Source organism: Vombatus ursinus, unplaced genomic scaffold (assembly GCF_900497805.2).
Source record: "Vombatus ursinus unplaced genomic scaffold, bare-nosed wombat genome assembly UNPS02014864.1, whole genome shotgun sequence".
Taxonomy (NCBI): Eukaryota; Metazoa; Chordata; class Mammalia; order Diprotodontia; family Vombatidae; genus Vombatus; species Vombatus ursinus.
Genome location: NW_020954642.1, coordinates 17,741,739 through 17,767,884, shown reverse-complemented (window position 1 = coordinate 17,767,884; position 26,146 = coordinate 17,741,739). Strand labels below are relative to the sequence as shown.

Below are 26,146 nucleotides of genomic sequence, written 5' to 3'. Positions count from 1 at the left end.
TGCTGGGGGAAAATCTAATAAAATTGAATATCAGCAGGGGACGGAATCTTGAAACAAATAATGTTGGAACCCAGAATGTTTGAATCAGATTCAGATGGACCCTTCTAGCTCTAAAGCTATGATTCTTTAAACAGAGAATGTTTGAGGAGAAAAGGTTATGAGACTAGACAATGAAAAAGCTTAGAAACTTAGAACCTGTGATATTTAGAACACAAAATTTTGAAAGGATTCTTAGACATAGTATGTCCAGAGTAGAAGGAATGGAACGTTAGCATCCAAAATAAAAGTTGAGAGCAAAAAATGTTTGGAGGTAGAAGAGGTCCTAGAGAGCAAAACATTAGACCTAGAAGAGACCTTTGGACATAGAATATTGGAGGTGGAAATATCCTTGAAGTCCATCTAGTGAGTAGGAGGAAATGGAGGGTAAGAGATTTACATTCCCAAGATCTTCACCTCAATCCCACCTCATAAAGGTTGAGTGCCCAGCCCTGCCCTGAGCTGTTTTGGCAGTTCTTGTTCGTACTGGAACCCTTGCTTCTCAGCTTTCATACCTTGGTAATGGCCAGGATCTCTCCCTCAGATTTGCTCCTAAGGCACTGCACCATGGAGGCAGAACTGTGTGGATCACAAGCAGACAGATTGGCAATGACCTGCAAAGAGGCACCCACAAAGAGTTAATATTCTCATTGAGGAACCCCCTGACCTGTACCACAATAAAGGAATCCTTTCATACTCATCAGTAAGCTAGCAAAGGATCATTTCTATAGGTGATGATGCAGTAACGGTGAAAAGAAGACCAAGCTGGAATCTGTCTGACTGCCAAAGGGGGTGAATCCCTCAATCACAAGCCTTCTCTGTACAGGGCTCAGTGCCAGCCAATGGGGATGGACATGGGGCAGGTTACAAGGACACAGTCCCTGCTCCCAAAGGGTTTACCATTTCCTCAGGGAGAAAAGACTTAAATATCCATAAAAGACATGCTATCAGGTCTGGTATGTTGATAAAGCCCTGATATTGGCTCAGAGACCTCAACTCTGGTTTCAGCTCAGTCACCAACTCATTGTGTGACCTTGGACAAGTCGCAGAATGAGTGAACTACAGGGGTACAGAGGCCCTCACAGACCATTCCATCAAAACTGTACCTGGGCCCCTCGAGGAACTCTTCTTCCTTTTCTAGGGGTGTCAGAAAATAGAATTTTGAGCTAGAAGGGGCTTTACAAACCATCTAATTGAATGCACTTTTATAGAGGAAGAAACTGAGGCCCCAAGAAGGAAATGCTTTACCTAAAATCACAGGCATAGGAAGAAGCAGAGCAAGGAACTGAGTCCTCCCTCTCTGTGCCTCAGTTTCCTCGTCTGCAAGATGAGTTGGTCAGACTAGATGATCTCTATGGTAACTTTCAGCTTAAACATTCAGTGGCATTCCAGTGTACCTTCTTATAGCCCACGTGAGCTGGAAAGTCAATGGTACACTGGGCCATGGGGTTAGGAGGCCAGTAAGCCTAAGGAAGGATAAGAGGCATTGTAAAGACCTAAGAACAAGGAACTTACATTTGCAATCATTTCTGAACTGGAAGAAAACAAGCCAGGGAGGATGACCACGCCGCTCTCCATGATTGCTCTGTGGAACAAACCTTTGGACATGGGGGACAGAACCTGGGGGAGCAGGGGAGAAAAAGAAGCAGTCATGAGGAGGCCCAGCACTCCTGGCTTAGTAGAGACAGAGGAGACTGGGAGTCTGAAGGCCAGGACTGTTACTTACCTGCCACATCCCTAAACTACCCATATAGGACAGCCCCAAACAGTAGCCTCTCTATGGGACCAGGGCCTTGGGGCCCTTGGGCACAGCCAGGCCTGTAAGATATTTAGACAGAAAAGAGGGCTAAGTATCCTTGGCCATGGTGCAGGACTGTCTGGTTGGTACAGTAACAGGGTATGATAAAATGCCTGTGTTCTGTAACTCAGCAATGCTATTCCTATACCCTACCTCCTTATAAGGTCACCTTGTTTATTAATTATTGGTTATTGTTTATTAATTATGAGAAAACCCAGTGCTGTTGTGAGGATCAAATGACTTTAAATCCAACAGTTTTTCTACTATATAATAGGAATTTCCCACTTTCCCATCAGCAATTTTTTTTTCAGCATTATCCTTCCACTGAAGTCTTCCTCCCATGCCTTATCACATCCTGGAGGCTGTCAGTGATGTGCAAACTCCTGGGGGAGGAGGGCTACTAAGTCAAAAGATCCTTGCCTCTAAGCCCTCTGATGGATTTTATGTGTGTCATATGAGTTCCAGGCATGCTAAGCTCTCAGCGGCTCATCAATAAAGACTAGAGAGAGCAGGTCTGCAGCCACAGCTGGTCACAAAGGCCACCTGGGAAGGCACAGAGGCTTTGAGCAGTGTTGTGAACAGGTGAACCTCAGTGGTGAAATCTGGAATCCATTGGGCCTTGAATTATTTCATCATTACCCTATACTTTTCTTTTGCTCTTACGTGAAGTTGTTAGTAAGCCTTTAAAAAAGAATTGCTCATTTTCTGTCTCCAGTAAAGCAAGACAAAGAAGGGCCTAGATGATTAGTTGGGACTAGGGCAAGGGAGTGTAGTGGGGTCTCCAAATGAAAGGCAAGGGCAGGTGCCACTCTTAGAGAAAGAAGTCATCACCCCCAATGGTTCTGAGTGGTGGAAGGATAAAAGAAGAGGAAGAAAAACTCAGGTCCACCTTGGGCTGGGGAACCTGCAGTCTCGAGGCCACCTCTAGGCTCTCCAGTGCGGTCCTTTGCCTGAACCCAAACTTCCCAGAACAAGGATACACCTCTGGATATCTTTGATTTGACTACAAGAGGCCCCCTTCAGGCTGGGGTCATTTCTTTACCACTTACGTGTGAGGAAACACTCATCCCCCCTGCTGACTCGCCAAAGATGGTCACACGGCCAGGATCTCCTCCAAAGTGGGCAATGTTCTTCTGGACCCACCTCAGGGCAGCCACCTGATCCAGGAAACCCCAGTTGCCAGGTGCGTGCTCATCCCCAGTGCTGAAAGCCAGATATTAGACAAGGTTGGAGACTTCAGAAGAAGAACACCAGGTTAATAGCATTATGAGATTTAAAGAGCATTTCCTCCAGCTGGATGAGGCAGTGGATAGACTGCTGAACCTAGACCTGGCAAGACCAGTGTTCATCTGCTAGATGGGTGACCATGGGGTAGTCACCTAGATCACTGCCTCAGTTACCTTCTCTATAAAATGGGGATAATGATGGCATATATCTCTCAGAGTTGTTGCAAGGATAAAATGAGACACAATTTTATAATGGACTCTGTAAACCTTAAAGGGCCATACAAATGCTAGTTGTTGCTGTTCTTATTTTACAGATGTAAATTGACAACACAGATTGAATTCCCCCACTCGAAGCACTCCCAGTGCGTGCCTCTTTCCATGGCTTACTGTGCCTTCCACGGGGAGCATCCGCAATGCTGCTTTCTTCCCTTCCAGCTTACTCCCTGATCTCTTCCACCTCCCCACCAGCTGCCTTGCCCCCACTCTCCCTTCCTTCTCCTTTTTTATTAGCTCTCCTTTCGGTTTTGTCTTCCTATATTAGAATGTCAAGTCAAGAAACATTTACTGAACACCTACTATGTGCCAGGCACTATACCAAGCTCTGGGCATACAAAGAAAGGTAAACATAGTCCCTGCCCTCGAGGAGTTTACAGTTTAATGAGGGAGCTAGCATGCAGAAAGATGTACCCAAAGAAGATCTATACAGGATAGATTGGGGATGATCCCAGAGGGAAGGCCCTGGCAGTAAGGGAGGCAGGGAGAGGCTTCTTGCAGAAGGTGGGATTAGCACCAAGTCCTCAAGGAAACCAGGAGGAGGAGAGGAGGAATGAAAAGGAACAGATTCAATGGAATATCTTATGTAAGCATCATGAAGGAGGCAGAGAATGTGAAGGAGTGTGAGAAGATTGTAGAGGTAGGTGGAGGCCAGGCTCTTCTCCACGAACTCTGCAATCCAGCAACATTGTACTCCTCATCCTCACATACAACTTTCTATCTCCCAAATCTGACTTTCACTGGCTGTCCTCATGACTGGAATTCCTTGAAGGAATGTGAGACAGCTCTAATCCCACCTTCTACAAGAGATCTCATTTTTCCTCCTCCCCCTCCCCCACACACCATCACTGCTAGAGCCTTCTAGAACAAGGACCCCAGCTTGAGGCTTTATAGAAAATTGTTACTGGGAAGCTAGGAGAAGCATAAGCTTTATTACCATGTAGGTAATTACTAAGCAGGCAAAATGAAGCAACATACAAACACACACACACACATATTACAACCTGCATTGACAGAGAGATTCAGGGCACTCACGTGCAGGGGACTTGTACAGTAGCAAGGTCTTGGTGGGAGTATACACTCAGAGTGGGCTCTGAGCAGGTCAGTCTTATCCCTTAAAGGGAGGATTGTTTGGTTCACACAACCAGACCCAATGTGAGAGAGGGAACTCTTAATCAGTCCTGGGTGTGGTGGGGAAATTCCTCAGAATCTGTTATTGATACTGGACTCAGGGACTCCAGGATGGGTGCCAGCACCGAGCTATACAGTCTGCTGGGAGTCCATTCAGGAGCTGCGGTTATTCACAGGATTAGAATGAGTCAGGGCTTGTGAAAGTACTGGCTGTCTGCTACTGCTTAAATGTTTTATGGTCGTTAGGACCACTTACCCTGTAACTCCATGGTGGAGTTCTATCATTTATAACATCAATGTGTTTCAAAAATCACAATTGTCACACCTTCCCTCTGAGATTACATCTCCTGTACATTGCATATATTTTGCATCTATATGGCTTTTTACATGTTGTCTCCCATTAGATGTGAGGTCCCAGAGGGTAGGAATTGACTTTCTTTTCTATCTCAAAACACTAAGCAGTGTGCTTGGCATATAATAAGTGCTAAAAATGCTTGTTAACTGACTGATTGATTGAACAAGGGGATGATGGTCTGACCTGTGCTGTAGGAAGATCACTGACAGCTGAGTGGAGGATGAACTAGATTAGGGAGAGAAGAGGCAAAGAGGCCGACCAAGCAGGTATTATTAGTCCAAGTGTGGGTAGTAGGGAAACAGTGGGGTAGAGGGAAGGGTGGAGGGGGGGGAGGAGAGAGAGAGAGATAGATAGAGACAGAAAGAGACAGAGATTAAAGAGTATTGAAAGTGAGAATGATCGAAAGGGCACTCTTCTGGAAAAGACTGGATGGAATGCAATCATTTGTGTGTGTAGAAAGCTTAACCTCGGAGAAGAAAAGGTCCATTTTTTTCATGTAAGTAAGAGGTAAAGGAGGAGATAGTAACAGAAGGCATCTGATTAATGTGAGGTAAGGAGGAGGGGATATGAGGGAGCTCAGTGAATGGCCTCATTTTTTTTTCAGCAAAGTATAAAGCAAGGTTCTGAGTTGAGATAGTGAGGAGAGGAGGCATGAGAAGTTTGAGGAGGGATGCGAAGGCTTAGAAAAGCCACTCTGGTGAATGAGAAAGTGAATTGATTACAGAGGTGCAGAAAGATTGCCTTGCCACAGTGAGGAGAAAGGTAAGAGTATGTAACATTAATCTGTATGGACACAGGCAGCACAGTTTCATGGTTTTCTCTAGCTTCATTCAGCAGTATGGAAAGAAGAGCGTAAGGAGTGAGTGATGTGAGTAATCCAAGGCTGAGGTTTAGCAGGGAAAGATTTGTCATAGGATAATGGTTCAGTGTAGAGATGAAGTGGTTCACTAAGGGGTTAAGTTGGGGAAGGTAAGAGAATGTAACCAGGCAGGGGTGATGGCCTGGGAAAGAACTGAGGAGTAAGGGATTGACAGTGAAGGTGAAGATGAAGAACAGGTTTAGGGGTTACCAGGCAGAGAATCTAGTGGAAGGACAAGAGATTATAACTAGATGGAGGAATTTCATAGTTAATGAACATAGAGATGGGACACTTAGGAGTCAGGTAAAATCAAGGGTGGTACGATCTCTGTATATAGCTGAGGTGGGGTGGAGGAGTAGGTTATGAGAAATGAACACACTGAGGAAATAGGGAGTAAGAATGTTGAAGGGAATAACAAAATGAATGTTGAAATCCTTCAGTATGAAGGTGGGAGTTGGGAAAGAGAGAAAGACTGGAAACAAGGCACTGAATTCATTGAGAAAAGAAGGAGAGTGTCCATGAGGATGGTAAATAACAGTTACTAGACTTTGATTGGGTGATGAATATGGATTGAATGAACCTGAAATGAGAAGTTGCTGAGTGATGGTGGTAGAGGGACAGTCTGGAAGTGGCAGTGGGAAACAGAGTATTTTGGCATCCCTGTGATTCAGGTAGGAATGAAAATACAAATAGTGTTAGAAATGGTCACCAGGAAAGCTGCGTCATCAGAAAAAAGTCAGGGTTTAGTGAGAACAAGTAGGTAGAAGGGGTAAGAAAGGAAAGGGTTAAAGATGGAAACAGGTTTGTTACTTATGAAGCAAGTACTCCAGAGAGCACAGTAAAAGGGGTAGATAACTTTAGAGTAAGACATCACAGAAAATTAGTACTTGAAAAGCTAATGGAATCATGAGCTTTATTACTATGCAATACAGCAAGCTGGGGTTAGGTTAACACAGTAGGGTCATCTTGTTTTCTTTTTTGGTAACTCCAGCACTTAATACTGTGCCTGGTGCTTAATAAATGTTTTATCTACCTGCTGATCTGTCTGCTAATCTATCTATCCAGCCATCCATCTATCTGTCTGTCTAGCTATCTATCTATCTATCTTGAATCTGAGGCCAAGGGACAAGTGAATTTATTGGTCATAAGAAGCGGGGCCATAATATGAAATTGGGTCCACTGGCCACAAATCTAGTTCTTTTTCTACTACACCATGACTAGTTTGTGGGGAAGGCAAGGGAAGGCAAGGGAAGGCAAGAGATATATCATCTAGACAGGAATTTATGTTTATCATCATTCAACCACTCAGAACTGGGAATTCATCAGGGAAAAAAACTTATGCTCACATTTTACTGGGGTCAAATCTCACCTGAAGAACCCCAGGATGCCCAGCCTGTACTGGATGGTGACCACTATGACATTCTGAGAGGCAGACAATATTGAACCATCATATAGGAAAGCACCGCCAAAAATGAGACCACCACCATGGATCCACACCATCACCTGCAGAAATCAGACATGGTTTTCCTTACAGGAACAAATCCCACCAAGCATGGCTTTTTCACTCCCTTGCTCAACAGGAGAATACTATATCCTGTCATCTTGTGACCAATGTTAAAGTAGCTCTAAATGTGAGCGAATTCATTTATCAAGATATCAAGAGTGTATAGGGTATGCATCAGAGCTACTCTCAAGTAAGAGCCCACTTTACTTGGCTCAGAGGCAGTTCAGATCTACCTTGGAATCTTCCTGGCAGGATCAGCTCCCTGAGGTCCTCCTGCTGCCAAAGATACACACAGAGCCAAACAGCCTCTTCTAAAGGGTCCTTGTACCCCCCCCCCCAAACCAGGCACAAGATGCAGGACTCCCTTCTTAGTGACACAGACCCAACTCAACAATGGAGAATGCACCTTGGACAAAAGCTCTTTATGTCACATCATTTTTATGTGGGTGTTTCAGCTACGGTCCAGAGAACCTTTCTATGTGACAATAGCTGCTCTCTCAAAGGCAATATAAGCTGCTGGAATAGATTACTAGCACTAGGATATGCCTTCTATTGGTTCTTTTTTATTTTTAATTTATGGAATAAAGCATTCTTTTCTATAACAGCATAATAAAAAAGATGATTGCACTTGAACATGCAAATTTGCTATGTACAATTTGCTATTCCTTTTAATCAATCAAAATTATCAAATCAATATAATAAATAATCAAATATCAATCAAATTATCAAAGTAAATTCTTTCATTTTTTCATTTTTGGTTCTTCTAGGTTACTCACTTTTAGGGAGAAGTTTCAAATTATTAAAACCCATCTTTAAAAGACTTTAACCCATCTCCTGCCATAAGCCTGTGTTTAATCCTTCCCATTGTGATTTGCCTTGTGGAGATGGGGTGGGGCAGGGAGGGATGTCATTTCAATCTTATATCACAGACACCAAACAGGATTGCCCAACTCCAGCATAGGAGACCACAATAATTTTCAGGCAAGGCTAAGCCATGGGGGGAACATAACCATCAGAAAACCAGAGCCAGCAAGAGTTAAAAATCAAATTTTCTTCTTAAAAGCATAATGTTGTTGAGTTGTGTCCAACTCTTTGTGACCCTGTGTGGGGGATTCTTGGCAATGCTATTGGAGTGATTTGCTACTTCCTTCTCCAGTGGATTAAGGCAAAGAGAGGTTAAGCAATTTGCCCAAGCTAACAGAGCTAGTGAGTGCTTGAGGCCAGATCTGAGCTCAGGTCTTCTTGTCTCCAGGCCCAGTGCTCTATCCACTGAGCCAACTAGCTCAGTGGAGAGAGCATAATTCTAAGTGTTAAATGCTGGATGAGGAGGAATTCTTATATTCTCTACGTCTAAAATTACAAGAGAAAGACCTACTGTTACTGTTCAGATAACCCTATGGTGTTTTCATTATATGGTTCCTTTGGTCAGTGCATTGGGATGCTGCATGCCTAGGAGGGGCAGAGAGCTGAAGGGGCTTTTTGCTCACATGGGAAGATTCTTTCCCTTCTATGGAATGTAGTAAGGGATTGGCCGGAATCCTCTGGGGGACATGTTTGGGCATCAGGAAGTAGACAGATTGCTGCTATATGAGCAAATGAAATGGACCAAATCCTGGGCACTGAGAAAGCCAGAGCATGGACTGGCTATGGGGAGGGCACACTTTGCTGTGAATAACTGAGTACAGGGTGACAACAGGGAGGCCTTCACACAAGTGGACTTGCCTTGCACCTCCTTCTGTTGGGTGATCATCTTGGTGGATATGACTGTGGACCCGGGAACTGTCTCAGGCAGGATCATTGAATCATAGGTTTTAGAAGCTGAAAGGGATTTTAGAGATGGACTAGTGCAACTCTGTCATTTGACAGATGAGGAAACTGAGGCCCAGAAAAGTTAAGTGACTTGCAAAAGGTCGTACATCTAGTAAGTGGCAGAGCTGAGCTTTGAGCTCAGGAATTCTCATTCTAAATCCTATGCTCTCTTCACTTCACTCTGTGGTTTGGTTGCTACTACATCCATCTCCCTTCCCACCCTCCATACAAAACATAAACCGTTAGGATACTAACAATGAAGAATACTGTAAGATCCCATTCTTTCTAGTATAGTTTGTTCTGAACCCAGTTTTGCTGAGCTTTCCCTGATCAAGCTCAGTTTCTCTTGCACAAAAGTCCTCTGCCACATGGAAGCAGGCAACCTCACATCTTCCCCACCTCACTCCTTCCTTCCAGGTGCCCTGATGTCTCCTGGAAGCAATGGAAATTCATTCCTTGTTTCCCTTTGCAGGGCCAGCATGGGTGGCATTTCTTCCAGTTTTCTCATCCTCCAAGCCCTGGAGTATTCCAAACTCCAAGTTCCTTTTATGGAAACAACTCTGATAATCCTATATTTAGGAACTTGCTCTGGCTTTGTGGTATATTCATTCATTCAATACATTTACTGAGCACCTACTATGTGCAAGGCTCTGTGATGGGTATTTTGAATAAGACTAGGTCCCTGCCCTCAAAGTACTTTCAGTCAATCAAAGGGCAAGGATAGGATATGGATCTAAAAACCTTAATGCAGACAGACAATCTGTTTGGGTCAGTTAGGTGGCATAGAGGACAGAGTGCTGGGCTTGAAGTCAGGAAGAATCATTTTTCTGAGTTCACATCTGGTATCAGACACTTACAAGCTGCGTGACCCTGAGCAAATCACTTGAACCTGGTTGCCTCAGTTTCCTCATCTGTAAAATGAGCTAGAAGGAAGTGGCAAATCACTCTAGTATCTTTGCCAAGAAAACCCAAATGGGGTCATGAAGAATCTGACACAACTGAAAAATGACCTAACAGCAACATAGACTGTATTAAGTGTCATAAGTTAAATGATAAGTGTCATAAGTGAAATCCAAAATAAAGTTAAAGTAACCTTAAGGTGAAGAAAACACATCTCTCTTAGTATCCCCAGCAGTAAGGAGAAATGTTCCAGGTTTGAAGAAATGGTTATTGAATTGAATGTTGGTTTGTTGAGGTTCAGAGAAGGCTTCATGGGGAGATGACATTTGAGCAGTTTGGTTCACTATTATTTATTTTAAGGAAGGAGGCCTGGTGTAGATGATAGAGGACTAGCCTTGGAGTGAGAAGGGCTGGGTTCAAGTCCTGCCTTGGACACATGTGATATATCCATATAAGAGATATGTGATCACAAAGAAGTTAATTAGCATCTCATTACACCTGACAAGCCAAGACTCTAAGTTACAAAAGAGGCACCTGTCTTCATTAACAGAAAGAGTTTCCACAAAGTGAAGTTTCCCATAGAAATGAGAACATAGGTCTGGACAAGATAAAAAAGTGTTTGGAAAAAGGTCACACTTTATAAATACTTTGCTCTGTTCCTTTAGCAATAATGATATTTAGCAGACATTGATATCATTCCAGATCATAGAACCAATCCCTTGAAGTTATTTCAGTCATTTTCAGTCATGTCCTATTCTCCTTGACCCTACATGCAGTTATCCTGGCAGAGATGCTGGAGTGGTTTGCCATATTCTTCTCCAGCTTATTTTCTAGATAAAGAAACTGAGGCAAACAGGGTGAAGTGAGTTGCTCAGGATCACATACTAGTAAATGTCTGAGGCCAGATTTGAACTCAGGAGTCAGTCTTCTTCACTCCAGGCCTGGCACTCTATCCACTGTGCCATCTAGATGCCTTGAAGTAATAAGGAGGCAGATTTCAGCCTCATAGGAGGAAACACTTGCTAACTATGTGAGTTGTTGCCCAAGAGTAGAGTGGATTGCCTTGAGAAGTAGTGAGCTCCCTGACAACCTCAGGGAAGGTTAGATGACCTGTCAGAGATATTTAGAAAAGATGACAATTTTCATGCTGGTGGGACGAGGTGACCTCAAAGGTCCCACACAGTTCTCATGCCTTAGAATTCTCATCTCCTGCAGTGGAAGTTACAGAGATCTGGCTTACCGGCAATCTGGCTCCCTCTTTTGCATGGACAGGAACATAGATATTAAGGTACAAACAGTCTTCAGAATTGGGAGGAAAAGGAATGTTTACTTTCATGACTGCTGCCGTTCTTTCTAGGATAATGATATCCTGCAAACACCTGGAAAACACAAGAGATGAGTGATCTGAATAGAATTATATGGGGATGATGATAATAATAATAGTAATGATAACTGAGTGCTTTGAGATTTGCAAGGCACTTTACAATCTCGTTTGACCATCACAATAGCCTTGAGAGGTAGGTGTTATTGTTATCCCTAATTTACAGATGAGGAAACTGAGGCAGGCAGAGGTGCAGTGACTTGCTAACATTTCACAACTTCTTATACAGTCTTTTTTTCTTTTTCATTGTTTATTGAAATGTTCGGGTTTATTGGTGATTGTTAAGTTGGAAACAAAGTTTTTTTTAAATAAAAAAACTAATGTGGAAACCAAATAGATATTACCAAGAGGCGGATAGTTGAACACATTGCAGTTTGTGAATGTCGTGGAATGGGACTGCACTGTAAAAGAGGATGAATGTGAGTAACTCAGAAAACCTGCTGCAGATTGATGAAAGTGGAGGGAATATGGACAATGACAAGAGGCATTTTACTAAGAGCATCACTGCTGGCCACTGTCAATTGGATTTTCTTTGTTACAGAGGAGTATTAGTTTGGAGGGGTAGGAGGGAGGCTGGGGTGTGGAATGGGCCATAAGTGTGGTCTCCAAAGCAAAAGTAATCAAACTACTCAAGAAACAAAATGATGGGTCTGATTCAATGACCTCTAAGGCCTCCCCTTGCTTTCCAAGCCTATCAGTCTATGAGTTCTGGCTTTGTTATTTACTAGATTTGTGACATTAGATGACTCACTTAATCTCTGTTGTTGTTCAGTCATGTCTGACCCATCATTACCTTGTATGAAGTTTCTTGGCAGAAACATTATAGCCGTTTGCAATTTCCTTCTTGTGCTCATTTTACAAATGAGGAAACTGAGGGCAAATAGGGTGAAGTGACTTGCCCAGGGTCACATAGCTAGTAAGTGTCTGAGGTCAAATTTGAACTGAAGTCTTTCTGACTGCAGGCCCAGTATTCTATCCTCTGAGTCACCTAGCTGCCTCTAATCTCTGTTAGCCTTTGTTTTCCCATCTATAGCAATATGTGTACTAACTACCTCACAGTATTTTTCTAAAGTCTATTATTCTCTAAAGTCCAAATAAATGCAAACTATTATCATTAAGCAATTATTTGAGGCCTCAGAGCTCAGAGAGAGATAAAGGAACATTCGTTCCTTCAATAAATATTTAAGAAATGTCTACTGTGTGCAGAGTACACAGAGACAAAATGTGGGTAAGACATGATGGCGCCCTGGGCTTATCTGGTAAGAAAAGGAGAGAAGAAAGTACTTACGTGGGTGGATGAGAGGTTGCATCTTTCACATTGCTCCATGAATCTGGTGGTTGTGGAGGAGAAAACCTCAGGGCCCCTACAGGGGGTTTGGCAAAGGGGATTCCCAAGAAAACATTGACAACTTTGTCAATCCCCTTGATACTGATTTGAGTCCCTTGGATCTGTCCAGACTCAGTGGTCCTTATGAAGTCATCTGCATGATGCCCTGTGAACAAAAGGGAGAGAAATCCTCAGGGACAGAGGGCTGAAATGATACCCCCTCTAAATCCCCCACCATGACCATTTTTTCATTAGATGGGAATGCAAGGCTCCTCCTATTTCTCCCATGATTCTTTTCATTTCCCTCCAAGATCTCCAGTGATGCGGAACTTACTCCAGAGAAGGGCCATTTACACTTTGAGACAGCTCTGCCACTGACTCAGAAGCTGTCCAGCATTGGGAACCTGAGTCTCAAGATCAAAGCTACTACTCCCCCAACAATCCCCACCCCCAGCCTAGCTTAGGAAAGTACAGAACTAAAAATCCGTGCCATGTAGTTTATCCATATGACCCAACTGAGCAAATACTTAAGGAGCACCTACCATGGTCAATGCCCTCAGCTCTGAGTTGAGGATAAAATGGCAGGAATTTCCATTCTCCTAGAGAACAATGACCTGTGCACCAATAACTAGGAATACAAGAGAGAGGTATAAAGGACAGTTCCTGGCAAAGAGCTAGGAAAAGATATGAGGAGAGTCAGGAAAAGCTCTGCTACAAGTAGCAGAGCCAATCTGAGTCTTTAATGAAGAGTCTTCAACAGAACTAGACTGAGGAAATGCTTTCTGGGCATGGTAAAAACATAGACAAAGAAGGGAGATAGAGGAGGGCAAGAGAAGAAAGGCAGATGGAAAGTAGTTACATTGGGCTATAGTATGTATCGGGAAGACTCATCTTCCTGAGTTCAAAACCAGCCTCAGACACTAGCTGTGTGACTCTGGGCATGTCATTTCACCTATTTGCCCTCAGTTCCCTCTTTTGTAAAATAAACTGGAGAAGGAAATGGCAAACCAATTCCAATATCTTTGCCAAGAAAACCCCAAATGAGATCACCAAGATCCAGACACGATTGAAAAACCACTGAGCAACAACATAACAAATGTGAATAGAGTAATAGGTGATAAGGTTGGATGCACAGAGGACTGTTTTAGGGCTCAGAGGATAGGGGTTCACATCACAGCTCTCCAATTTACTGCCTGTGTGAATTTGATACAATTCCTTTCCCTTCCCTAAGCCTGTGCCTCCTCTTTGATTAAATGGGAAAAGGGCATTGAATTCAATGGTCCTTAAGATTCCTTCCAGCTCTCCAACCTAGAGTCAAAGAGCTAGAGACTTCTCAACTGTCAGGGCACACGGCCACACTCTTCCTGAATCAGAAGGACAAGGGTCAGGAGTCCCTCTGAAAGATTAGCCTTCCCCTTTTATCAAAGGACATCAAAGTATAGCCTGATATAAAATGCATTGGAGTGACTTTAACATATATCAGGTGACCTTCAGTTTCTCCTCTATAATCACAGTGGTTTGGGAGGATGAAAATAAATAACCTAAAGCCTCCAGCTTCTGGGATGAGAACTCACTGTTAGACAAAAGCTTCTGGGAAAACTGGAAAACAGTATGACAGAAACCAGGCATTGACCAACATCTCACACCATATACCAAGAAAAGGTCAAAGTGGGTATATGATTTAGACATAAAGGGTGATACCATAAGCAGATTAGGAGAGCACGGGATGGTTTACCTGTCAGATCTATGGAGACCAAAGAAGAGATAGAGAACATCACAAAATGAAAAACAGATCATTTGGACTACATTAAATTAAAAAGGTTTTGCACAAACAAAACTGACATAACCAAGATTAGAAGGAAAGCAGAGATATGAGAAACAATTTTTATAGCAAGTATTTCTGATAAAGGCCTCATTTCTCAAATACACAGAGAACTGAGTCAAATTTATCAGAAAACAAGTCATTCCTCAGCTGACAAATGGTTAAAGGTCATGAACAGGCAGTTTCCAGATGAAGATATTACAGCTATCTATAGCCATATTAAAATGCTGTAAATCACTACTGATTAGACAAATGCAAATTAAAACAACTCTGAGGTACCACCTCACACCTATCAGGTTGGCCAACATGACAAAAGAGGAAAATGATAAATGTTGGAGGAGGTGTGTGAAAATTGGAACACTAATGCACTGCTGGTGGAGTCGTGAACTGATCCAACTGATCATTTGGAACTATGCCTAAAGGGCAATCAAGCTGTGCATATTCTGTGATCCAACAATACCACTACGAGGTCTGTATCCCAAAGAGATCATTAAAAAGGGAAAATGATCCACATGTGCAAAAATGTTTATATCAGCTTTTTTTTGTGGTGGCAAAGAATTGGAAATTGAGGACATGTCCATCAATTGGGGAATGGCTGAAGAAGTTGTGGCATATGAATGTAATGGAATGCTATTGTGCTATAAGAAATGAGGAGCAGGTAGACTTCAGAAAAACCTAGAAAGACTTATGTGAAGTGATGCTGAGTGAAATGAGCAGAACCAGGAGAACATTGTACACAATAATAGCAACATTGTGCAATGATTAACTATGATTGACGTAGCTCTTCTCAACAATACAGTGATCCAAGACAATTCCAAAGACTCCTGATGGAAAATGCTATCCAATTCCAGAGAAAGAACTAAGGCGTCTGAATGCAAATCGGAGCATACTATTTTTACTTTTTTTGAGTTTTTTCCCGTTTGTTCTGTTTCTTCTTTCATATGACTAATGTGGAAATATGTTTACATTATTGCAAATGTGTAACCTATATCAGATTGTTTGCCATCTTGGGGAGGTGGAATGGGAAGAAGGGGAGGAGAAAACATTTGAAACTCAAAATCTTATTAAAAATGAATATTGACTGAGCAGAGACAGAGGCTGTGGCCCCCTGGCCAGTTCCTCTCAAGTCTCCATTCCCATCCAGGCCCACTGCTCCTGGCTTCCAGACTTCCAAACCAGACTGGCTCATCCTGGAACTTTCCACAGTGCTTGGAGCTTCCTTGCCCAGGTACAGCCAACCACCATTGCAAACTCCTCAATTTGGAAGCCCCTCTGCAATGCTGATCCCATCTCCCACTGCTAGAAAATAAATCTTTAATGAAATAAAGAACTTCTAAGCATTCCTGATGAAAAGGCCAGAGCTGCAAAGAAACTTTGAATTGCAAACAAAGAAATCAAGATAAACCATAAAAAGGAGGCTTTGCAATGTTCCAGAGCTTGATGAAACCAGCACGATGTCATCTGTAAACAGGACCAACTAGAGGCCTTTACTATCCAAAGGGAATCTTTCTTTAACTCGGACTGAGCTGATCTCCTCCATCCCAACGGTGAACAACTTTGGTGTTCCAAAATATTTCTCGTTATCCTCATCTATTTCCAACTTTGCATTTAAGTCACTAAGTTTCAAAGTCAATGATGATGTAATTTAAAGGGTTATGTTAAGATCTTCATAGAAATCTTCTACACGTTTATCCTCTCCAACAAATGTTGGTACATAGCCTAAAATTATCTTCATGGTCATCTTTTTACAAAAACTTATCGCATGAAAAAACAATCAACAAGGCTTTATTAAACACCTACTATGTGCCAGGAAGGCACTGAAGATACAAGTACAAAGAATGGAGCAATCCTTCTTTGCAAAGAACCCACATTTTAGTGAACTTCAAATGTCCCATGAAATGAGGTTCCTTATGGCCTTTAGGCATACAATAAAACCAACTCTACCACGTCTTTTATTTGCCTCTCCAAGAAGAACCTGTGAGCCATTCTCTGATTTCATTTATGGCAAGAATTTCAAGATTCATACAACTCCGTTGCTCCCATGGTATGTTCATTCATTTTTTTTAACAAAAATTTTTTTTAATGTATTGAAACAAAACAAAAAATATAATTTACATCTACTATTGTTAATGATGAACCTTGCCCTAAGTATGTATTTTGCTTTGAAATATTAATGATAGAATGAAGCCATCATGATTAGCAAGACTTTTTAAAACTAAGCTTTTGCTTCCAAAAATAATGTGTGTCAACTATAAAAACTCTTGTGTCTGCACACACTGGAAACTTGAAAATAAAATTTTATGGACTGTTTAAAAATCTTGAAATGAAGTTTCTCTTTTTTGCCATACTGATTTATTTTTTTTTTACCTTTTTAATTAATTTACTTTGATTTATCAACAATCACTTCCATAAACTTTTGAGTTTTAACTTTTCTTCCCGTCCCTCCCCACCTCCCTCTCCAAGACATCACACAATCTGATATAGGCTATACATATACATTCCTATTAAACATATTTTCACATTAGTGATGTTGTAAGAATTAGAACCAATAGGAGGAACCACCAGAAAGAGGAAACAAAATATAACAGAAGAAAAAAAAGCAAATAGTATGCTTCGAACTGCATTCAAACTCTATAGTTCTTTCTTTTGATGTGGATAGCATTTTCCATCATGAGGCCTTTGGAGATGTCTTAGATCCTTGTATTGCTGAGAAGGGTTAAGTCTATCAATATTAGTACCTAACTGATTATGTAATTTCCTTCTTGAGCCAAATCTGATGAGAGTAAGGTTCAAACAATGTACATCTCCCTCCCTTCTTTCCCTCTGCTGTAATAGGTGTCTGTGCTTTTTCCTATAATGTAACTTACCCTTGTCTGCCTCCTCCTTTCCTTTTGTCTCAGTACATTTTTTTAGATCAGATTAATCCACTTTCTTGGATCCATTTGACCCACTTGATTAGATTTTTTTTTATCATTACATCAAAGTCAACTTATAACCACCCCCTTTATGTATACCCCTTTAACATGGTGTAATAACAATACTGTTCTCAAGGGTTACAAGTGTCATCTTCTCTTGCAGGGATGTAAACAGTTTGCTCTTATTAATAACATTTTTCTTTCTGTCCTGTTTACCTTTTTATGTCTCTCGAGTCGTATTTGAAGATCAAATTTTCTGTTGAGCTCTGGTCTTTTTATCAGGAAGGGTTTGAAGTCCCCTATTTCGTTGAATATCCATCTCTTCCCCTGAAAGATCATGCTCATTTTCACTGGGTAGTTAATCGTTGGTTGTAATCCAAGCTCCTTTGCCTTATGGAATACCATATTCCACGCCTTACAGTCTTTTAATGTAGAAACTGCAAGGTTCTTTGTAATCCTGACCATGGTTCCATGATATTTAAATTGTTTCTTTCTGGCTGCTTGCAGTATTTTCTCTTTGACATAGTAATTTTGTAATTTGGCTGCTATGTTCCTTGGCGTTTTCAATTTGGGATTTCTTTCAGGAGGTGTTTGGTGGATGCTTTCTATGGCTATTTTACCTTCTGGTTCTAGGACTTGGGTAGTGTGTCTCCTGGAGATTTCCTACTCACCTGGGCCTTTCCTTCCTTTTGCTTTCTTCAGCTCATTTCAGATGGAGGTTGCAGGATGTTTTTCCACCTGTGGCCCCTTGGAGCACTGTTTCCCTTAGTTTTGCTGAGGCACTGAGAGACCCAGTTGCTGTAGAATGCTGAGGTACCTGATGGTTTTCCAAGCTGGTTTCCATCAGTTCCCCTGCCCTCACTGAGGCACTCAGGAGTCCAGGTGTTGATGTTTGCCTGCTCCACCACCTGGGTTTCAGGATCTCCTCCTGGTATGCTGAGGTGGGGCTTTCTTCTAGCTTGCTGGGTCACCTCCTATTCTGTACTGCTCCCCTTCCTCCAGGGCGAGAGGGGCCTTTCCCATTAATCCCTCAAGCTTTCTGGGCTACTGGACTGCTGTATCCCATCTTTCTTCTGGTTCAGTTGTCCCAGGGTTTTTCCTGGGGCCTATGTCCATTCATTTGTCACTGGTCAAGGATCTCATATTTAAATTGTTTAAGTTTATAAATGTAGGGGGAGGAAATCTCTGAAGCAAATTTCTCTTGTTTCCAAGATCCATAAGAAATTAAATCAAATTATTTTCTAAGTACCATTATCCAATAGATAAATGACCAAAGGATATGAACAGAAAACTTTCAAAGGAAAAAAGCCAAGCTATCAACAATCATATAAAAAATGTCTAAAATATGAATAATTAAAGGAATGCAAATTAAAGCAAATTTGAGTTTCCACTGCACACCTATTATCAAATTGGCAAAAGAGGAAAATTACAAATGCTGGAGGAGCTATAAAGAAACATGTATACTAGCATATTGTTGGTAGAGCTGTAATTGGTCCAGCCTTTCTAGGAAGTATTTGGAACTATGCCCAGAAAGTTACCAAATAGTGTATACCCTATGAGCTAGCCATATTACCACTAGATCTATGCCCCAAAGAGATCAAAGAGAGAGGAACAGGAGGTATAGGCACAAAAATATCTACAGCAGCTCTTCATAGTAACCAGAAACTGGAAACCCAAGAACTGTCCTCTTTCTGGGTAATGGCTAAAGAAATTGTGATATATGAATATAACACAATATTACTGTGCCAATAAGAAATAATGAAATGGGCAATTTCAGTGGAAACCAGCCTTTATGAATCAGTGCAGAGCAAAATGGGCAGAACCAGAACAATTTATTCAATGGCAAAAACAATGTAGAGAAAAATAACTTTGAAAGACTTTAGAACCCTGATCTAACTAATTCTGATAAATATGAGTCCAAAAGAATGAAAACAAAACATTCAAAAAGAGAGAGAGGTGATGAAGTTAAAATGCAGAAAAAGACCTACATTTTCAGACATAGCTAATTTAAGAATTTCTTTTTTTTTCAGATTTTATTGATATGTATTAAAGGTTATGTTTTGTTTTTGTTTTATTTTAATTTGCTTAATGGAGGAGTGGTAGTAAGATATTTGTTACCTGAATAATTTTTAAAATGTTTAATACAGTTAATAGATTTTCTAAAAAATTATTTACTACTATACAAATATAACATGTACATTATAAAATATACACAAAAATAGAAGTTCCAAGAGGATGAGATAAAGTAAACAATATTTTAAAAGAATTTGTGTTTTATATAACAATAATACAAAAAAACACTTTTTACTCTCATTATTAATGCCAGTATTAATAAATATATTTTTGCAAGGAAAAAATATGAATGTTGAAAACTATCTTTACATGTAATTGGAAAAAATAAAATAAAATACTATTTACCAAAAAAAGAAGAAAGAGAAAAGAAAGAAATAAGCAGGGGCAGCTAGGTGGCGCAGTGGATAGAGCACCAGCCCTGATGTCAGGAGGACCTGAGTTCAAATCTGGCCTCAGACCAAACACTTGACACATACTAGCTGTGTGACCTTGGGCAGGTCACTTAACCCTGATTGCCTCACAAAAAAAGAAATAAGCTGAACCACATTTTCTCATGCAAATGCAGAGCTCCTAGTTCCAGTCTGTAAAAAGATCCTCCCCCCAAACCTCAGTCTTATCTACCTCCTTGAAAATGACTCAGCTTTCCCTCTCTCTTTATCCCACCAGCAGCTGATAGAAGAGTTTTGGACATAACACACATGGAGAAGGCATCATTTTCTCAGCAGCAAATCTAGTTTCACCCCCTGAAACAGAACTAGCAATAATCCTTCACCCCCAGCCCACCCACCCAAGCAGTCAGTGAAGGTAACAAGAGAAAGAACATTGCACAAGCCCCATATCTCCAATGGGAAAATCAAAGGACTCCTCCCATGTCCCTCCAGAAATCATCCCCTGCTCTGGGTCAGCCTGGCAGAGCTGCTCACCTGGGGCTTGAATCAGGAGGCCCAGGACCCCCAAAGTCAGGACCTTGGGCAGCAGAGAAGTCTTCCACATCTTTCCCTCTGCACAGCCCCCTGGTTATGCCTAATCAGATCCCAGGTCTATCCTTTAATAGAAAAAGAACTGGATCAAAGGGCGTTCCTGGGAAACTGGGGCTAAGGATTACTCAATGAACTTCCTTGTCGACCTTGTCTTAGAGCTATTTGAAAAAAAAAAATTTGATTGAATCCCTAAAAGCTAAAGAGAAGTCTGAACAGCCAACCAGCCAGCTGGGAAATGCTGGTAAATATGTGACAAGCTCACTGGGAAACAAAAACAAACAAAAATGTATCCATGACACACTCTTAAATTTAATCTCTATTAGTAACATTGTTTCTAACACTATCTTAAGTCTAGACAATCACCAGAACGACAAATCAAGCCCTGAATTACAGGACTTCTGATTTCAGATGGGCAAATATGACAATGGGTTCACAAGAGTCACCGTGAGCTGTCCTCACCACTTCAATCGGAAGTGTCAAGGATCAAAATTCGAATTACACAACCTCACCACCTTCCCTCCCAGTTTCTGGAGCCATCTGTGACCTTTACCCCCTTAAGCTCTTTAGTTCCTTGCTTTTTCTTCCTGACCCTATTTGGGGCCTCCTTAGCAAAGATACTGGAGTGGTTTGCCATTTCCTTGTCTAGCTTATTTTACAAATGAGGAAACAGAGTTAAATGACTTACCCAGGGTCATATAGCTGGGAAGTATTTGAGGCAGGATTTGAACACACAGTGCTAAGCTCTGGGAATACAAATACCAGCAGAAAGACAACCCAAGACCTCTGAGAACTTACATTCTGATGGAGGGAAACAACACATAAAGGATGGGGGGGCACACGAGGGGGGAAGAGAGGAAGGCACCATTCAGAAAGTACCACGAGGGGAAGGAGTGTTGCATGGAGAGGAATGAAGACACGGTTAGCTAGGGCCTGCTCCTTAAAATGGAGGTTTGAAGGGCTCTTATAAGGCAGAACCCAGCACCTCTCCAGGCTGCTCATTCTACTTTTGAACAGTTCTAATCCTTAGCATGTCTTTCTGGGTATCAAGCCTTATTTTGCCCCTTTGTAACGTTCCCCCCTGTCCCATCTTGCTGTTCCTGCCCTTTGGGAACCAAACAGACCAAGTCAAATCCCTCCTTCCCATTATCATCTTTAACTTATTAAGACAAAAGGTGAAAAAAAAAGACAAAGAGTGCTTCTATCCTCATCAAACCAATGTGATCCAAATCCTTAATGGGGCAACATCTCTGTAGTGATAATTCCTCAGAGCCCCTGCATGACCACTTTTCAGGGATGTTGTAGAGGGTGGTTCTTGTCCAGGTAGAAGTGGGTCTAGATGGCTTCTCAGGTCTGTTTTGATTCTGAGACTCTGTTGTTCTGACAGGCTCCTATTGAGGACTTGGAGCTTCCAAGGAGGCCCCAAGTAATAAGACAATAGGGTTCCGAGGACCTTCTCCAGGGAAGTGGGAATCTGATTCAGTGGCTCTGTTAGGGCTGCATGCCCTTAAATGTAGCCAATCATAGCCAATTCCCTTCAAGGTAGAATGTGAATAGAAAGGGGAAAAGAAGAGGCCCTTCTAGCCTCAGCTTGCCCATCTGTAAAATCAAGGGTTTGGAAAGAAGCAAACAGCCATTTTCATGCTCCTCTTACGTGCCAGACCCTGAATTAGCACTTCACAAACATCTCATGTGATCTTCACACATGCTATTACATGCTATTGTTATCACCCTTATTTTACAGTTGAGGCAGTTGAGGAAACTGCCCAGGATCACACAGCTAGTTGGGCATCTGAGACCAGGTTTGAACTGAGGTCTTCCTGACTCCTGACTCTTTGCTCTAGCCACTGTACCACCTTGCTGCCTCTAGGCAGTCATGGAAATGAGTCACAGCTGTACACAGGAGGCCACAGAAAGTCAGAAAGAAGCACTGGGACTATGGTTGGCCTGTGGAGACTTGTCTGGGTGTGGTAAAAACTGGAATCTAGTTTGAACCCTACCGATTGGGAGTCAAGGTAACTGACTTGGTGAGTGAAGAATAGTTATGTGATGTGAACCAGCTTACCCCCTCCCCCTACCAGCTGGAACCTCTCTCACCTCAGAAAGACTTAAAACCTAGATTGACCAATCGGGAGAAAGACATTTGTTGGCCCACTCTGAGTTTAATCTTCCACAATGCTTTTCATGCTCTGATATGATACACATGCTTTGCTTTGCTCTCTGAGTGAACCTAAGCCCTCCTGCTGGATTTTGCTGACTGGGAATATTCTTCTACCAAGGACATGGCCCGCTGGGACATTTCCTTCATTTTTTTATGGCCCTACCATGTTAGAGGCACTATCTTGATACTCCCTCTTTTACAGCATCCTCTGTTTACGATTGGCAGAAAACCAGAAATCTTGGAGCCACACTATTTCTTTTCTGAAACTATAATTTTGACTAATGAAGGACACAGGTATCCTGAGCCAGGAAATGAGGGAGGGTGAGAGAGAATGGCTCTAAAGATATAAAGTCCCTTTTGTCTATCCTTCCTTGAGCTCATTTTCACAATGAACATCCATGTATATCTCCATATGCATGATGAGTCAGTTTTCAGAGAAGTAAATGTGCATGCGCAGCCTAATTTTGTTTGTCTTTCCTAGAACAAAATCTGTAAAGGTTGACAGTTGATAGTTGACAGTGAGAAGATAGCAAGTTCAATGTTAGAGAATTTAGTGAATGTATAAGAAAGAATAGGAGTAACTGAGAGAGTGTGGAGAGGATGACTTTAGTTGTATCCTATAGTAAGGGAAGAGAGCTGAAACTGGCTCAATGGTCAGCTTGGCATTGAAAGCCCTCCACAATCTGGCTCCTATGGTTTATGTTCTACTTTAGCCTGTCTGCTTGCTTTCTCTGGCACATGTTATTTCATTTCCTGTCTCTGCAGACAGTTCCACATGTCTGGAATGCACTCGGTCCTCATCCCTTCCTGGCAGAGTCAGGGAGGCTATAAAGGTAATTCTTGACCAGGGATGGGTTGGACTGCAGGGCCTCAGAGGACCTCTCCAACTCTGAGCTTCTATGATTTTTCCAATACCTACCTTCCCTCAGACCAAGTGGTAGAGCTTTGATGAGGTTTCCAGTAAACAAACACTATGGCTCCCAGAGCTTTCTTGAGGGCTGTTAGCTCCCAAAAGACAACAATTTCTCTCTTGTAACAAGGGATATTTGTTCCCAACTGGCATAATTCTTAGAATCTTCCTTGAGTCAATCGACACCCATTGTAGGTCAAAGAATATCACAGAATTACAGAATTTTCATTGTGGAAATTTGGTCTGTTAACCAAAAGTCACAACTCCATAAGACACAGGTTGTCACTTGATTTATTGCAAGAGAAAGGCATATACATGGGGGAACTCCTTATATGAAGGAACCCACCCTACAGATAATGCCTTGGATATTTATGGGGTACAGGAAAAAAGAGAGGTCTCATGGGAGGAGTAGAAGGCAATCCCTTCCCAAATGGAAGTGACATGGGAGGAGAAAGGGAGCAGTAGGGGAGGGGGAATGAGAGGAAACAGGAGGACTTGGGAATATCAGACCATGGAGGGAGGATGTTCTGCTTACCTGAAAGGGTCTCAGCTGCACAAACAGTTTATCAGTCTGGGCAGACTGGCCAGAGCCGGAAAGTTTAATGGAGTTCAATTATGAAAGATCAGTGTTATGTTAGTTTAGGGGGGTTTCATCTTGGGAAAATAGGTTAACTCAAGAACACAAGTTCAGGGGCCCCTCCACAGATCTCAGGGACCATGTAGTTGAACCCATATTGGAAAGAAATCCCTCCTGTAACAGGATCATACAGGACTGACCACACCCACCTGTTGGTTATCCCTTAGCCTGTTAACTTGACTCATTACCTTCTTCATTCTCATTACTTGATTTCTCTAATAATCCAAAACTATGTCCAGTTATTTCCTTATTATTAAATTAAAATATTTCTCTTTTGTCAATTAAGCTTTAAGAGAATTCTGGAAATGCTAGAAATGGCAATAACATAAGAAGAAGAAAGGCAGAGAAGTGAGCCAAGAAGAGAGGCAATTATTCCTGTTTGTTGATAACATGGTAGTTTACTTAGAAAATCCAAGGGAATCAGCAAAGAAAGTAATAGCTCCAAAAAAAAGTTGCAGATTACAAAATAAACCCACAAAAATAAGTAGCACTTCTATATTATATAGCAAAATCCCAAAGGCAATAATAAAAAGATCCATTCAAAATAAGTGAACAAATGTATAAAATAATTGAGACAAGAAGCAATCATAGAAAAGGAAATCCCATTCCTAGAAAAGGAAATCCCATTCCAGATAACTACAAAATGTATCAAATACCTAAGGACTACTCTCTCAAAGCACTCAAAAGACTTAGATAAATTCAGTTACAAAGTGCTGCTTAAAGAAATAAAGAGCAACTTAAATAGTTGGAACAATATTCACTGTTCATGCCTAGGCTGTGCCAATATAATAAAAATGACAGTGCTACCAAGATTAATTTGTACTTTGAATGCTGTACCAATCAAATTACCAAGGGGATCCTTTATAAAACCTGATAAAAAATAACAAAGTCCATTTGGAAAAACAAAAAATATAGAATATTAAGGGAAATACAGAAAAGAAGTAGGAATGAAGAGAGAATAGCACTTGCAGAATCAGACTATATTATAAAGCAGCAGTCATCAAAACCATCTGGTACTGGTTAAAGAATAGAGACAGATCAATGGAACAGACTAGACAGGAGTCATTCAGAAACAATAAAACTCAATAACCACATGTTTGATACAGTGGAAAACATTAGTTGCCTTTGGAAAAATTCCTTAATTGATAAATACTACTTGGAAAACTGGAAAGCAGTGTGACAGAAATTAGGCTTAGACCAAAATCACCTTATAGAATATTCCATAATAAATTCAAAAAGGATGAGTGTCTTGAATATTAAAAATCATACCTTAAAAAGTTAGGAGGAGTAGGTCATGGCTATGAATAAAGGATGACTTAATTATAAAAGGTAAAATGGCTAATTTTGATTATGTAATTGACAAGATTTTGTGTGAACAAGATAAGTGTGTGAGAGAAGGCTTTTCAAATAGCTTTTGCAATGTAAATCAATGTACAAAAAAAAAAACACACCTGGGGACAACTCTGTCTCTCACTGACTACATTTTGAGAAGTTGAACTACTCGGTGTCACTGCGTGTGGGTGGGTCTCCTGCCTTCTCTCACATAGAACAGTGGCTCTTCTGTCCCTATTCTGTCTATTCTTTCCAGTTCTAGGTGGAGTATAGGAGACAGCTATGATCTTGTAAGTTTTGAAAGGTCGGAATAGCCAACCATCAGAAGTCCTGGATATCTTGTCCATACTAGCAGATTTGCCGGCAAATATGAGGAGCAATCTGTTTCACTCAGCCCAGCAGGGACCTGCAGGAGCAGCGAGGACCAGCAGCTGCTGAATTTGTGGTTTTGTTTTTTTGTTTTTGTTTTTTTTTTCTAGGCAGTTGGGGTTAAGTGACTTGCCCAGGGTCACACAGCTAGTAAGTGTCAAATGTTTGGTCTGAGGTCGAATTTGAACTCAGGTCCTCCTGACTTCAGGGCCGGTGCTCTATTCACTGCACCACCTAGATGCCCCTAGCTGCTGAATTTGGAAGTGAACTTGGTGACAAGAATGTTGTAGCGTCTGCCTTAAATTCAAGCCTGTTCTCATGGACCAAGATGGTAGACAGGAGAATTCCATC

General features: G+C 41.5%; 1 protein-coding gene across 1 annotated transcript in view; it reads right to left on the bottom strand.

Moving 5' to 3' along the window:
* Nucleotides 1-20,512, bottom strand: part of LOC114027959 (liver carboxylesterase 2-like) — a 33,325-nt gene extending 12,813 nt beyond the window's left edge. Inside the window, exons 1-7 of the mRNA XM_027842101.1 lie at nucleotides 20,333-20,512; nucleotides 12,561-12,765; nucleotides 11,132-11,270; nucleotides 7,048-7,181; nucleotides 2,884-3,037; nucleotides 1,552-1,656; nucleotides 552-650 (exon numbers count right to left, since the gene is read on the bottom strand). Of these exons, the coding sequence (XP_027697902.1) occupies nucleotides 552-650; nucleotides 1,552-1,656; nucleotides 2,884-3,037; nucleotides 7,048-7,181; nucleotides 11,132-11,270; nucleotides 12,561-12,765; nucleotides 20,333-20,402 (906 nt within the window). The 5' untranslated portion in view covers nucleotides 20,403-20,512. The remainder of the gene's footprint in view (nucleotides 1-551; nucleotides 651-1,551; nucleotides 1,657-2,883; nucleotides 3,038-7,047; nucleotides 7,182-11,131; nucleotides 11,271-12,560; nucleotides 12,766-20,332) is intronic.
* Nucleotides 20,513-26,146: the final 5,634 nt, after the last annotated feature.